This window comes from Galleria mellonella, unplaced genomic scaffold (genome assembly GCF_026898425.1).
Source record: "Galleria mellonella isolate WM207_F2 unplaced genomic scaffold, CSIRO_AGI_GalMel_v1 utg38, whole genome shotgun sequence".
Taxonomy (NCBI): Eukaryota; Metazoa; Arthropoda; class Insecta; order Lepidoptera; family Pyralidae; genus Galleria; species Galleria mellonella.
The window spans coordinates 1,073,508-1,088,811 of NW_026442090.1; the positions used below are offsets into that span (position 1 = coordinate 1,073,508).

Sequence of the window (15,304 nt, forward strand, 5' to 3'; positions counted from 1 at the left end):
GACAACCATATTGATTAGGTATATTAAAAATTTCTCAAGATTGAACTCTATTTTTTTTAAATAAAATCTTTTATTAGTTGCATAACTTTGTCAAGTTTAATTATTTTTTTTTGAATAAAAGAAATGTAAATCAGTCTTGACCTGAATTGACAGGTTATATTACTATATTGCAATATTTCTAACATCTTTAATTAAAACATCAGGTTCTTCACGCAATCCCCATGGAAACCATCGTGATTAATTCCCAGTGAATTCGTCACGATGGGCCAAATCAGTTGACTTCATGTTTGTCTACCCTACCTTACTGGTACCCTGCCAGCATAAACCGATATCAGTCACCTGATCATCCATTTTTTCAAAAGTAGGTTTCATAATTGTTTAAAACGGATGAATCCGAAACAATAACCTCATCCTTGTTGTCGATACACGCTGGCGGGGTACCAGTGAATAAATAGGTGAGGATAAAGTCAGGTCAGGTGGGCTCATCGTGATAAACAAATCAATTACAATAGTTTGCCAGGGGAGGAATACGTGGATGTGAATCAGACAGAATTATATTTTTAGTCCCCATTACTAGGAGGGAAGGGATTGATAGCAATGCGGGCTATCGGCCCCATTACCAGCAATATACCTCATCAGGTAAACCTCCTTGTGGTCGCCTCTAGAAGCCATCGTGCTGAATTCCAAGTGAGCCACGAGCGAATTGACCTGCCTTTCCATTCTCACTAATTATCCCTCACTGGTGCCCCGCCAGCGTATACTGTTAGTGCAGGCGGGGTTACCATTCCATTATCATCAATTAAAAAAGTCCCCATTACTAACAACCCGTTCTCTGCCTGTTATCATCATTAGCTGACGAGACAGCAGACCCTTATAATATCGCGTGGACGGTAGCGTTCTCGTGGCTGAACGTCGGGGTCTGTCTGCTCGGCTGGTGGCGGTGTTTCGCCAACAACTACCTCCACTGGGCTGCAGCCGCCACTTGGATATTACTCATCGCTCAGGGTATGTTATAATTTACAGAATCTATTCCTAATCATACTACTAATCATATAAATTAATTGAATTAACTAAACTAATTAATTAGACTCGCAGCGCGCCTCATCGAGGTTACTGGTGACCCAAGAGCTGGTAGCTACTTTGCCCAAAAGATAAGTTTGGCAATCCAAAGAGGTAATGATGCCAGTGTCTTGGGTACGCTGCCTCGGTGTGGTGCATTGGGAGACTGCTTACTATTAGTCGTTAGTATTATTAAGAAATTATATAGATTTAAATTGTTGTATGATGATTTTTTTTTTGATGGGTGATAATGGTATGGTAACTCCGCCTGCGCTAACGGGATACGCTGGCGGAGCACCAGTGAAGGGTGATAGATGAGAATGAAAAGAGGCCAGTTAGCCTATCATGATGAATTCATCAGGAATTAACCATGATAGTTTCCAGGGAGAACCGCGAGGAGGTCGACCTGGTTGGGTATATTGCTAGCAATGGGATTCTCAGTCTCCATTACTAATACTCCCTTTCCCCCTCTTTGTATGATTGATGTATTGAACTAAAGCTGAAATCACATTTATATAATTATCATAAATTATCATGGAAGATAATAATAATAACTTTATGGTATAACCATGATAGTAATAAACTCAGCACTGTAAATTACAGTATACATAAGTAAGTATGAATGCTTAAATTCATTTATACGTTTCGATCAACTTAAACATCTGTATCTGAATTAGGATATTTGAAATGTCAGTGAAATTACAGAGTACAGTTGGTGTACTCCTCATAATGCATGAAAGATATAGTACCATATTCTATAATATACATGCTGGGGGGAAAGGGATTGTTAGTAATGGAGTTTGACAGCCCCATTGCTAGCAATATGCCTTATTAGGTCGACCTCCACGTGGTTCCCCCTGGAAACCATCGTGAACAATTCTTGTTGAATTCGTCACGATGGGCTAACTGACCTACTTCATCCTCACCTATCATCCTTCACTGGTGCCCCGCCGGTGTATACCGATAGCGCGGGTGGAGTTACCATTCCATTATCATCCATTAAAAAAAAATATATACATACTTACATTATATAGATAGAGTGTCTCCATACAAATGCTTCGAGAAAAACGGGCCAACTTTTTAATGCAATTTTACGTGATAAACAGTTATGAGTGTTTCCTTTATAACTTTTATATTCATTTTGTTTTACAATTTTTGCATCTGCAATGCGTAAAAACTCATTTTATTTATTAAATAATTAAATATAGGTATGTCAAGATACATTATGTGCGTAAGTATATAGAACACTGTAAAAAAAAGTGTCAGCTAATTTGACTATTGACTAACAAAAAGTTGACCCGTTTTTGAGACTCGATGCACTATCTATAAAATCTATGTATCCAGGACTGTTCAAGTCTGTAGGTAATAGTTATTATTTTCCACCATATAAGCTGTCAATGTTTGTGATTCCAAGTTGCATTGCAAAAAATGAAGTGAAAAGGGTGAAAATGTAAGTACCAGTAACTTTTGCTATAGTCGATTATATTATTAGTAACGTATATGTCTTCTAGGCTTGAGTGGTCAAGGCATAGGCTTCCAAGCGCCAGAGAACCAAGTATGGTACATGCTGTTCATCATCTTCGTACCCTACGCGATGCTGCCGCTCTCACTCGGCTGGTGCATTGTTGTGGGGGTATTATCGTCTCTAGCTCATATCCTCACAACACCCACCAGCATTAAGGAACTCATGGATAATTATCCTCAAGTAAGTGGTATCATCATCACCATAACCAGACATCTAACATCCCACTGCTGGTCAATTCATTTTGGATTTTAATTTGAGTTTTCCAGTCCTTTCTCACTCTGTAAATAAATATGTACTCGTTTATTTCCAAACAACCTGCAAAACTCACTGTTTTTCACTGTGATTAGTGAAAAACCAGTTTACTTTGAACGACCTGAAATTTACACTCATATCATTTGCTGTAAAGTTCTTTAAAATAATAGACATTTAATAGACATTTTATGTTTATTTCATAGTTTCATAGGTCTTTTAGAGTCGATAGTTAAATCATTAAAAGATCATTTTATCGTATTAAAGATTTAGATGTTCTGTCTAGGCCCGCTCCTGCTGCACGCGGATGTTAGTCGGCAACACGTTATTGTACACAGCTGTGAACTTTGCTGGCATGTATGCAAAATACCTGGCTGATTGGGGACAGAGGAAGGCGTTCCTAGAAACCCATCGCTCTATGGTAACCAGGCAGAAAACAAAAAGGGAAAGCGACAGGCAATGGAAATTATTTCAAAGCGGTAAGTCAAAAAGAGGACATCCTTTTTTAGGAACCTTCTCAATTCGTTTGAATTTCGATTTCTCACAGTCGATAGAGTTCTCACGTGTAGTCCACTTAAGATTAATCACTAATGAATTCAATATGTTTTTTTTGCTGAGCGTAATCTTTCACTCCCTGCTGTTTGACCGAACATATTGTTGAGGCACTGTTCTGATCTAATTGTGACGATGAAAAGGGGTCATGCAAACACATACATGCATATCTCTCGCGCCTGTCTCCCAGAAACTTTGTAATAAAATAATGCAAGTTGGGTTCGCTTGGTACGTTTCGATGAGTAGTTGACTAAGGTCTGAGTCTATATAGTATACTATATAGTATACGTGGTAACTTGCTTATCTATTTACACATACATTATTTTACACTGAACGAGGTACAGTAAAGTTTTAACGTGGAGAAACGACTACAATAAACGAGTTTAACCCTATATAGTAGTAAATCTTTAGGTAAATTGGTAGAAATTAATAGGTAGCTATTGTCCACAATGTGGAATCTAAAGGTCTTATCAATATTGAGCAAAATATACACATATACAATTCTAATAAAGAATAGGTATTCATCTACTAGATTAAAAGAAAAAAGGTATACGGTCAATGCATTATTATTTGTACTTGTATTAGAGAGAGAGAGAGAGAGAGAGAGAGAGAGAAGATAACAAGTTAAGCCATCTACAGCGCGGTTTGGAACGTAATCATTGTCCTAATGTTTTATTCTAGTATCACATGTAATTTAAAGTCTGGAAACTTAGATAACTAAGAAAAACAATACGAAACCCAAGCCAGAATGTATATATCTAAATAACTTTCAAAGAAAAACTAGTTATTCGACTTCTTACTATAGTAATAAAAAATTATATATAGATTTACCTTTCTTTTTCTCTTCGCAAAAGAGTGTCATTACGCACGCAATCCAAAATTTATAACCGTCCTATATCCAATGTTAAGCCCTTAATTTTTGGTTCCAAACTAACTTGGACATCACCTCTTTGAGAGCTAACCGCACGCTTATATACACTTTTAAGTGCTTGACACACAGCACCACCATTTCCAAATACCAATCCAATACTTAAAACCGTCCTATATCCATCATTAAGCCATTATTTTTTGGATCCAAACCAACCTGGACATCGCCCCTCTGAGAGTTAACCAGACGCTTATTTACTCTCTTAGGTGCTTGACCCACCGCATCACTATTTCCAAATTCCAATCCAAAACTTAAAACCGTCATATATTCAATATTATGCCCTTAACTTTTGGGGCCAAACCAACCTGAACATCACCCCTTTGAGAGCTAACCGAACGCTTATATACACTCTTAGGTGCTTGACACACGCGCCGCACCACCATACTCAAATTCCAATCCAAAACTTAAAACCGTCTTATATCCAATATTATACCTTTAATTTTCGGATCCAAACCAACCTAGACATCTTTAAAAGTTAACCGAACATCTATACTCTTAGGTATACCACGAGGCACGATAATATGCAATTGACAAAATACTGTACTACATGAAACCTGTGTTAAGCATCTTATGGAAAATGAGTTAATTTATCACATATTACTTTGTTTGTAGTGATACCGGACTTCTTAGCGCGCGAGATCTATAGCCACGTGTCGCGGGTGAAGGGCGAGTTCCAAGAACAGCAGTTCAATAACCTCTACATACAACGGCATGAGGACGTATCAATACTATATGCTGATATCAAAGGATTTACAGGTATATTACACCTATACATTTTATTTACACTAAGGTAACTTATATAAGCAAATTTAGGAACTTTTTAGCAAAGGTGAACTTTCAAAGCGATTTAAAGTTCAACGTAATGTATAATTTCAAGATTACAAAATTTTTCAAGAATTTCTAATGCTAAAGTTTTAAAGTTTTTAGGAGATAAACAATAAACCTCTCCCCGCGTTTAACCCGTAATCACGCATTTCGAAAAAATTCCTTCTGTCTAGGTTTTTCAATAAGATACAGCATGGGGTTCTTCAAAAAAGAGGTAAAGAGGTTTCTTCAGGGTCGGTAACGTGCGCGTAATGCCCTGGTATTGCAGACGTTTATAGGCTACGGTAACCGCTTACAATCAATTGGGTCGTATGCTTGTTTGCCACCTCAATGGTATAAAAACAATATTTAACCAAAATCATTCCCCTAACGTCATGGTAATGTCATGAATCACCTAAAACAAAAATAAATCCTCCTACATCCATTTTAAGGTTACGATCATACTGGATGATACCCGAATTACTATTGATTCAATAGTTTTTATAAGAACACCATTAGCATTACTTATTTTTCTGTCAACAGAGCTGTCGAGCAAGTGCAGCGCGCAGGAACTCGTGAAGCTTCTGAACGAACTGTTCGCCCGTTTCGACAGGTTGGCATCGGTGAGGCTCTGTTGTTGGCTTCGTGTACTCCTTTCCTAATTATTTTATCGTTTAAGTATAGATTAATTGATTAGAATAATCCATTAGTATACGTGCGACTACCAACATTTGATACTGGTGACTGATTACAATTAGATTAGTAGAGGCTCTATGATCTTTTTTATTAGACATTGATCTCTGATCATTATTAATTATTACGAAAAAAGCCGATAAGTGTAGTCAAGAATTTGTATTTGGACTTCTATGAAGACTTCTATCTAAGACTACGAAATTCAATACATTTAAGAAGTCTTCATTATAAAGTTGATGACGGTATGATGATGATGAAATTTAATAATGATCAATGAGAGCGTGGAAGGACACGGGTACTGAGGAAAGGCTAGACTTCTATAATAACTAGATAAACCGCGTGCTGTCTAAGAGAAGAGACGAAATTCTATCGATCTGTCTTGGTATTTTGGATTGTACCCCCAAGTATTCGTTATCTGATTCTTCATAACATAGGATATATAATTAGGCAATTGATGTGATTGTGTGGCATTTTACTATAATTAATTAAACTATTAAAATATAACTTGACGCCAGGACAACCATTGCCTGCGGATCAAGCTACTGGGCGACTGTTACTTCTGCGTGAGCGGTCTACCGGAGCGGCGCGAAGACCACGCACACTGCACTGTCAATATGGGTCTTCACATGATACGCGCCATACGCGACGTACGATACAACGCACAGGTACGTAGCATAGTCTACTCCAGGTTTACTTAGAATGTGACGTCACATGATATGCACCGTAAGTAATGTTGAGGTCAATGTGGGTTCACATAATAAGCGCCATATGCAATGTAAATACATAGCATACTGTACGTTCAATGTAGATCCACATGGTACATATGTAGTGCAGAAGTACATAACATACTGTAGACTCAATGTGGATCCACATAATACGTGCCTTATGTAATGCAAGTGCATAGCATACTGTACAGGGAGGAAGAGTATTGTTAGCAATGGAGTTTGACAGCTCTATTGCTAGCAATATGCCCTATTAGGTCGACCTCCACATGGTTCCCCCTGGAAACTATCGTGAACAATTTTAGTTGAATTCGTCACGATGGACTAACTGATCTGCTTCATTCTCACCTATCATCTTTCACTGGTGCCCCGCCGATGTATACCGATAGCGCGGGTGGGGTGGCCATTCCATTATCATCCATTAAAAAAAAAACGTACTGTACAGTCAATGTGGATCCACATGATACGTGCCGTATGCAGTGCAGAAGTACATAACATACTGTACGATCATTACAGGTTCATATAATACGTGTCACATGCAATATGCGATTCAACGTGCAATTTAAAAATGTTAACGTATTCGTCCCAACCCGGAGATGCACGTGATGCATGACGTCCAGACGCAAGATCTTAGGGAATATGAGATTTTATAGTCTCCCCACTCAATTTGGACTTAGTTGATCGATTGATGATAATATTATCATATCTACATTATGAAAGTTTAATTGTATGAATGTTTTATTTTCTCTTCACGAAAGCTAGTATAAATAACAGCTAGAGGTTAAATATGTGAGACCAGTTTTGTGAGAAATAGATGCCTGCAGTAGGTTTTAAAAAAGCCTGTGTTTGTGTGTATGTGTATGCTTATTTTTAAAAAGTGTTGTTTTGAACTATAAGTTGTTGGTCAGCATTAAGCACCCCATACATGTTTTTACAATGATCTGTTTCAAATCATTTTGTGTTTGTTCTTTGAGTATTGTAAGGCTCATTTGCGTGTGGTGCATGCAGGTGGATCTGGACATGCGCATCGGCATCCACAGCGGCACGGTGCTGTGCGGCGTGCTGGGGCTGCTCAAGTGGCAGTTCGACCTCTGGTCGCATGACGTCACCCTTGCCAACCACATGGAGAGCGCTGGCCTCCCGGGGTTAGTATACTCGCCTTGCATCTAGTACGAATGTTTTTAACCTTTCCAATTTTGGTGTGACTGAACTAATAATAATATAGTTTGTCACGTAAGTAACATCAAGTATGGCCGCCGTGTATGTTCCGACATAGAATGGGCCACCCCTTCCTTTCCCGTGGATGTTGTAAGAGGCGACTAAGAAAGGGCGAGGGATGGGCAGCAGCGTCTCTCTTAAAACATCTTTAAAAACCGAACTACGATTGCCAACCCGCTTGCCAAGCGTGGCAACTACTGGCAAAACTCCCCTTATGGGGAAGGCTTATGTTCAACAGTGGAAAGTTAACGGCTGAAATAATAAATGACACGTACCTAAACTGTATTTGAAGTAATGAAAAAAGAGATGTCAAAAAACATGTATTTAATACATGTTTTTTGAATTTTGATGAATACGAAAAAGAATAATATAAAAATACAAATATGTATAAAAGGTCGGTTGGCCAAGCTGCCAGTAACAATTGGTATCTTTATGATATTGCACATCTACCTATTGGAAGACTGGAAAAGGGCAGAAGAGGGGGGATTGGAAGCGAAAATGGAATGTAGGGGCGTTGGAAATTAACGTGGTTATGGTTCCTAGTGAAGTTGTAATGATGGGTCAAATAATCGAGCTTCATCCTCACATACCATGATTTATTGGTACCTGCACTATTAGTATATATTAGTATATAATACGGCAAGGTTATCATTCAATTTTCAACCTATTTAATAGAACTTAAAATTGTTTATTTCTTATTTAAATTCATTTGTGTTGTTTATAAATCCTGTATTATTCTAGCCGCGTACACATATCATCTGCGACACTGGAATGCCTAAACGGCGCGTTCGAGGTGGAACCAGGAGACGGTGGCAGCCGGAACCCGTACCTCAAGGAGCAGGAGCTTACCACGTACCTCATCAGGACCACGGAGCAACCGCGCCGGACCAGGCACAAGTCCAAACCTTGGTGAGCAACACTCATAATAATAATTTATTTAAAAATTTATTATTATAAATATATAAATTATTATAAATAGTTTAATAATTGTTTTCTTAATTTAAAAATAATTTTATAATATCAATTTAATAATTTATTTCAGTAATTGATAATAATATATATATGTATTTTTTCATATTATGCAAGTAGTGTTATAGCTTGACAAAACATACAACATACAAAAATACATATTTAAATACTTGAACATACAAAAGTATGTTCTACAATATTGAAGAAAATATCAATTACTACAAAAAACTTCGCGATACTATATGTCCAACTATTATTGTTATGTCACACGAACCACTTTTTAAAATGTTGTAAAAATGTCCACCCGTGCGATGCCGGAACGGGTCGCTAGTATCTTATATATTGACATTCCTATGAACTATGTTGTAGTATTTTTAATTTTACTGATAGAATAATCCTTTAAAAGGTATACTTTTTTTACTCAATTTCACCTAATTCATATAGACAATAAAACAAAAAAATAATTGATCATACATTATCTCAGTCCTCAACAGCAGCAATGGGAGGTGGTCTCACGTAGACCTAGCAGCAGCATCGATGACGAGATGACCACGGACTGGACTCCAGAGATGCCCTTCCAGAACGTGAGTAAGCTAGAACATTTAGTACTTATCCGTTACTATTATTTTTTTTTTAATATTATTTCAGCCGTTAACTGTCCACTGCTGAACATAAACCTTTCCCATAAGGGGAGTTTTGCCAGTAGTTGCCACGCTTGACAAGCGGGTTGGCAACCGCAGTTAGGCTTTTAGAGATGTTTTAAGAGGGACGCTGCTGCCTATCGTTCGCCCTCCCTTAGTCGACTCTTACGACACCCACGGGAAAGGAAGGGGTGGCCTATTCTATGCCGGGACCACACGACGGATCCGTTACTTGCTGGATCACAATTATAGTAAATGTAGTAAGTGAGTACTTATTTAATGCTTTTAAGGTATAATATCATGGCTGTATATATATTTTTTTTTAATTAATTTATTTATGTACCTAACTTAATTACAAATATAGACAGAAGTTTAATTATAATAACACATGAAAATAGTACTGTACAAACTGCGAAGCAGTGAGGGAATAGGATTCTGTTAATGGGGTCTAACAGCCCCATTGCTAGCAATATATCCTATTACAGGTGTTCCTAAACTTTTAAGATACCGGAACGTCCACCAAGTATCTTTTATTTTAAGGAACCCCATATCAGAAATTTACAATCAAAAACTGTAATTTAAATAAAAACAAAAGCTTTTATTAGAAATATTTTAAAGGTATAACACTTTACAATTTTAACTTTTAGTGTGAAGAATGAAATTGTTTCGCTGTATAAATATACCTAATTCGCGAAACCCCGGTGACTTTTTTACGGAACCCCTAGGTTTCGCGGAAGCCAGTTTAGAAATCGCTGCCCTATTAGATCGACCTCCAGGCAGTTCCATCTGGAAACCATCGTAGTATCATGAACCATCATTATTGTTAAATTCATCACGAGGGGCCAAATGACCTGCTTCATATACATATATATAATCTACCTGTTGTCCCGCCAGTGTATACCGATAGCGCAGGCAGAGTTGCTATTTCATTTTTACCCATTAAAAAAACTGCAAAGTAGTTTGTTGACAAAATGAAGCGCTCATTTTAATTAATTTTTCTTTTTAATATCCATCATACTACATTTTATTAAGTAGCTAAAAATTAAAGATGGTTCCCATATCATGTTACATGAACATGTAACATAACATTACATGAACCCCCAGTTTAAATCAATAGAACAGGCGAGATTACCATTCCACTTTCATCCATTTACTAATTAAAAAGATCTTTAATATTTTTTAAATTTTCACATTACACGGTAATTTTTTACTGTAAATATTAAAATTTTACATGCCACTGATTTGGCAAAACACGCATGCTCATAACATATTATTACTAGCATTTATATACCGTGTTTTTCAGTAAATAAATTATTATTATTATGGTTTATAAGAGACATATTTTATCTAAATAGTCGCGTTAATTCCTGTGGTCTATATAAACCATAAAAAATATCTTTTGTTGTTGTTTGGTTGTAAATTATCTCTTTGTTAATCAGCATACAAAATTTGTAAGAACAAAAGTTGTTATCATCATTATCATCATCATCATCATCCTACCCTTATCACAATTACTATTTGGGGTCGGCGTAATATGGTTTTATCCATATTACAAAAAAATTTGGCTTATAGTTTTACGACCGGCTGCTTGCCTGACCTCAACTCTCTTCGGGAACAAAAGTTGTTATATAAAAAAAAATTATTGATTATCAATTCCAGATTATGATGAATCGGTAACGGACTAAGTTTATATATTATACTAAATCTATGGTGGTCTTGTGACTCACCTTAATAATAAACCTATGTTCACCCTTCTTTGAGGTGTTAAATTCGTATGCACTAATATTATACATATTTGTACATTAAAAATTAAGTTGCCAATTGTTTTGAGGATCTTTTAGAAAGGATACTATAAAAATTATATATATATATATATAATTTTTATTGTATCCTTTCTAAATATATATATATATATATATATATATATATATATATATATATTTTTTTAAAAATATAGGCTCTATTCTTACAAGTCCCCATCTTGAATTTGGCGGCAAAGCATCTGCGAGAGGTTAGATCCATAATTTTAGGTTTCGTGACAGGAAACGTCACGTAAAACGACAAAACGTGCAGTATCTACTCGTACCACCGTTCATAATTTATCTTTGGATATCCGTGTGATAAAACATTCGCAAAAAAAGCAAAGTCGTATAAGGTGTAATAAATAGATAGATACTCTTTATTGTTTCCTCGAAAAGATTACAATAGATTTATTAACCCTTAAATACCTGAAGTTTCAAATTTGATACCGGGGTTATAAATCGCATTAGGCGCCTACAATCGATTTTATTTTAATATTTGGCTGTTTACATGTTACCAAATGTTTTTTTTTTAAATAAATATATAAAAATATCGTTTTGATTTTTTTACTATTTTTCCCCATTAGTCAACACAGTAAAGGGTACACTTATATATTTTTTTATTTGATTTACAAAATCAGGATTTTAAGGGTTAAATATTGATTTAAAACATTGAACCATTTAATTGAAATCAAGCCCTGTAGTCCCAGCATAGAATAGGCCACCCCTTCCTTTCTTGTAGGTGTTGTAGGGAGCGACTAAGGGAACTTAATGTTAAAGGAATAGGCAACAGCGTCCCTCTTCAAACATCTCTAAAAGCCTAATTGCGGTTGCCAACCCGCTTGCCAAACGTGGTAATTACTGGCAAAACTCTCCTTATGGGGAAGGCTTATATTCATCAGTGGACAGTTAACGGCTGAAATGTTGAAAATTATGACCATTTATTTGATTTACGACGTGACGTAGAATATACTTTACCTCTTTTACTAATCACTAAGTATTGGAATATTAATTTTATTTTATAATAACATATAATTTATATCTACATATATATGTGAAAATAATATGTACGAGTAGATATGTAAAAATAAATTCTGACTAATATTATTCAATAAATACTACACACTTTAATCGTTTAGTCGTCCAGCTAAAGCCTAATATATGGTGCATAAACGAAGCGTTGTTAGGTACGGAGACTAAGGTCCCCATTGCTAACAATGTAGCCTTTCAGGTCGACCTCCACGAGGTCCTCCCTGAACACCATCGTCAGAAGACTTGAGCCAATTTAGAAAAGTTCGTATCCTAAATTGATCCAACTGTGAAACGAACCAAGGGCCACCAATGTATAATCAAATTATGTAGTCAAATCACCAACCGTTGTATTTTTTTTACGTTTATTACCTTATGAGGTAACTCTGCTAAACCGATTTGAAAATTTCTTTTTTATCTGAAAGAGTACACTTTCAGAACGGTCCCATAGAAATTTTATCAAAATCGGTTCACTACTTCAGTTTTGAAAACTAAATAACTTGTTTTGCCACAACTAAATGCGAGTATTATGAAACGCAATCTTTAATTAATTAACAAATTCGTACTGCGTTGTGTGGCAGTACTTCTCGTCGAGCGCGGCCGGCGTGGTGCGGTGCCGGCGGCCGCGCGGCACCTCGCACGACTCCGACGAACCTCGACTCGCCCACGCACACGTACGTAACTATCTTGTTTAAAAAACAACCAATACATAGGTTATTTCAGGTCTATTCAAGTCCATTACAAGATAGATAGAATAAAAAAATTAAACGTCGAAAACTATATAAATAGAATAAAAATTTGAAACGAGTAACTGTTGAGTTTCTTGCGGATTCTTCTTAGTAGATAACTGCAAATGAACTCAGTAGTCGAATCATAAAAAATTATAATTTAAAACAGCTTATAAAGTACATAAAGTTTATTAGCAATAAATCACTATTCTACTCTGTCAGAGTAAAAAGTAGAAAATTGTAGACTTTTTATTCAGATACTGCAGGATTGTAGTGGTGGCAGCTCATTCTGATACTTTTTTCTTTTTCATTGTAATGTGAAAGTCATTTTGCAACCGAAAAAGTATTTACCCAAAATTGTAATAAAAAAATACTTTCTGAAAATTGATCCTTACTAATATTATATCTTAATCTTAAAGTTTGTTTTTTTTTTTTTTATACCACAATGATGGCAAACAGGGATACAACATAGCTGATAATAAACGGTCACTGTAGCCTATGAACTCCTGCAACACCAGTGTTCGTTACAACAACACGTGTGCGTTACCAAATATAAAGAAACTTTAATATACCCTTTTTGAAGAACCCCATACTGTAGTTTTTAGGAAAAACCTCAATTACCTTTGAACATTTTAACAGTTTAACAAATTCATTTGAAATTTGATATACACGAACTATATAAGAACAAAAAGAAAAGTTACATTTTATCCGAGTCCGTGATCATGTTCTGGTCACGCGGACGAAGCCACGGATAAAAGCTAGTTTTAAATATCCCAATACTAGTATATAATGAGAAGACCGTGACAGGACGAGGACATAATAGACGAAATCGAGGTGAGCAGCAACCGGCGCATGCGCGTGGACAACATGCGGCCATGGTCGCTGCACTTCCGGCGCGGTTCACTCGAACGCCGCTTCGCGCAGCTCGACACCGCCACCTTCAAGTCCACCGTCATGTGCTGCCTCGTGCTCTGGCTCTTCATCGTCGCAACGCAGACCGTCATGCACTACCAGTTGGTTTATTATTTTATTAACATTTTCAAAGGAGTAAAATTTTTAAAAGAACACTTTGGAATAGCTCAATGTATAGAGATTTTGTAAAATCGTTTTCATCCTTCTGTTTTGTATACAGGCAGCAAATCTCTTTCAATTTAAAAAGTGGAATATGGCAATATTTTTTTTTTTATGTATGGAAATAAAACAACTTAATCCTCATAACTTCAGAAGCTGTAATGCATGATTTGTCACAGTTTTCTATGATATTTATGATGCTGTTCATGTCCATAGATGACTGTTACTATTAAAGGTTATAATTAGATTTTTTTTATATTAAGCTTTGAAGTAGATTTTTGTTGTATTCCGTCAAACAGAATTAAATAAATAAATATATATTTTTTTCTTTAATGGAAAATATAGGTGATATAAATATTATCCAATTTACTGTACTTATTCGAAAACACGAGTTTTATGCATTGCTAAACGAAACAATCTGACGTCTATTTAATTACCGATGTATGTAATAAAACTCAAAAAGAAAAAGGAAGAGAAAAAAGAAAATAACAAACTTAATCTAGAAGTCTGGAAATTACTTATTAATTGCATGTCATTGCATTACATAGCTGCACGACACTGATGGTGCTGCTGGCTGTAATGACAATTCCGCTGATGATGTCATTCGTGATGGTCATGGCCGAAGAGTTCCCCACCGTGTTCACACACTTGAAGGTTGTGTCCTCTCGTCTCAGCAACAGCAGAGTGCGACGAGATATACATATCTGCTGCTTCGTCACTATAATGTCTATATCCAGGTTTGTAATCATCACCATCTTCGTTTTACATTATAAGACAATAGAATCCCTTCAAAATATTCCAAAGAACTGAATAAAATACTTGGAAATAACGATCCTGAACCATCCACCTCTATATCCACTGACCTTTTGCTAAATAGTTTACAATATCATAATTATAAAATCATGTTTACAAATTGTCATTATCATTACCTCAACCTACTGTTAGATATGTAGCTCGTGCAATTCCAATATTTTCTTTGATCAGTACATGAGAAAGTGGACACCTTCTATTATTCCTTCAAAACATACTTCCCCATCTACCATCGCTACTGCCACATTTGCTATCAAGCTTCGAAATCTATCTCAATCATTTTAGTTCTGAGTCAAATTTCTTCGTTTTGGATTATGATCTTCAGAAAAAGTCCGAGCATAATTCTCTCTACTGCTCTTTATACGATCTTCATGATTTAAACAATGTTATTGTTAGATGCGGCATAAATAACAACTCCGGTTGATGTAGTTATAATTGTATCTTCTATATTTTCTAAATCTTACAAATGTAGTATATAAGAACGTAATACAATAGGTAACAGTGTTT

At 36.0% G+C, this 15,304-nt stretch overlaps 1 protein-coding gene across 1 annotated transcript in view; it reads left to right on the plus strand.

Moving 5' to 3' along the window:
• LOC113523060 (adenylyl cyclase 78C) overlaps nt 1-15,304 on the plus strand; it is a 65,387-nt gene that overhangs the window by 39,085 nt on the left and 10,998 nt on the right. Inside the window, exons 8-19 of the mRNA XM_052897811.1 lie at nt 853-1,005; nt 2,571-2,764; nt 3,120-3,312; nt 4,926-5,069; nt 5,661-5,740; nt 6,326-6,475; nt 7,541-7,677; nt 8,492-8,659; nt 9,204-9,303; nt 12,770-12,862; nt 13,724-13,929; nt 14,536-14,724. Of these exons, the coding sequence (XP_052753771.1) occupies nt 853-1,005; nt 2,571-2,764; nt 3,120-3,312; nt 4,926-5,069; nt 5,661-5,740; nt 6,326-6,475; nt 7,541-7,677; nt 8,492-8,659; nt 9,204-9,303; nt 12,770-12,862; nt 13,724-13,929; nt 14,536-14,724 (1,807 nt within the window). The remainder of the gene's footprint in view (nt 1-852; nt 1,006-2,570; nt 2,765-3,119; nt 3,313-4,925; nt 5,070-5,660; nt 5,741-6,325; nt 6,476-7,540; nt 7,678-8,491; nt 8,660-9,203; nt 9,304-12,769; nt 12,863-13,723; nt 13,930-14,535; nt 14,725-15,304) is intronic.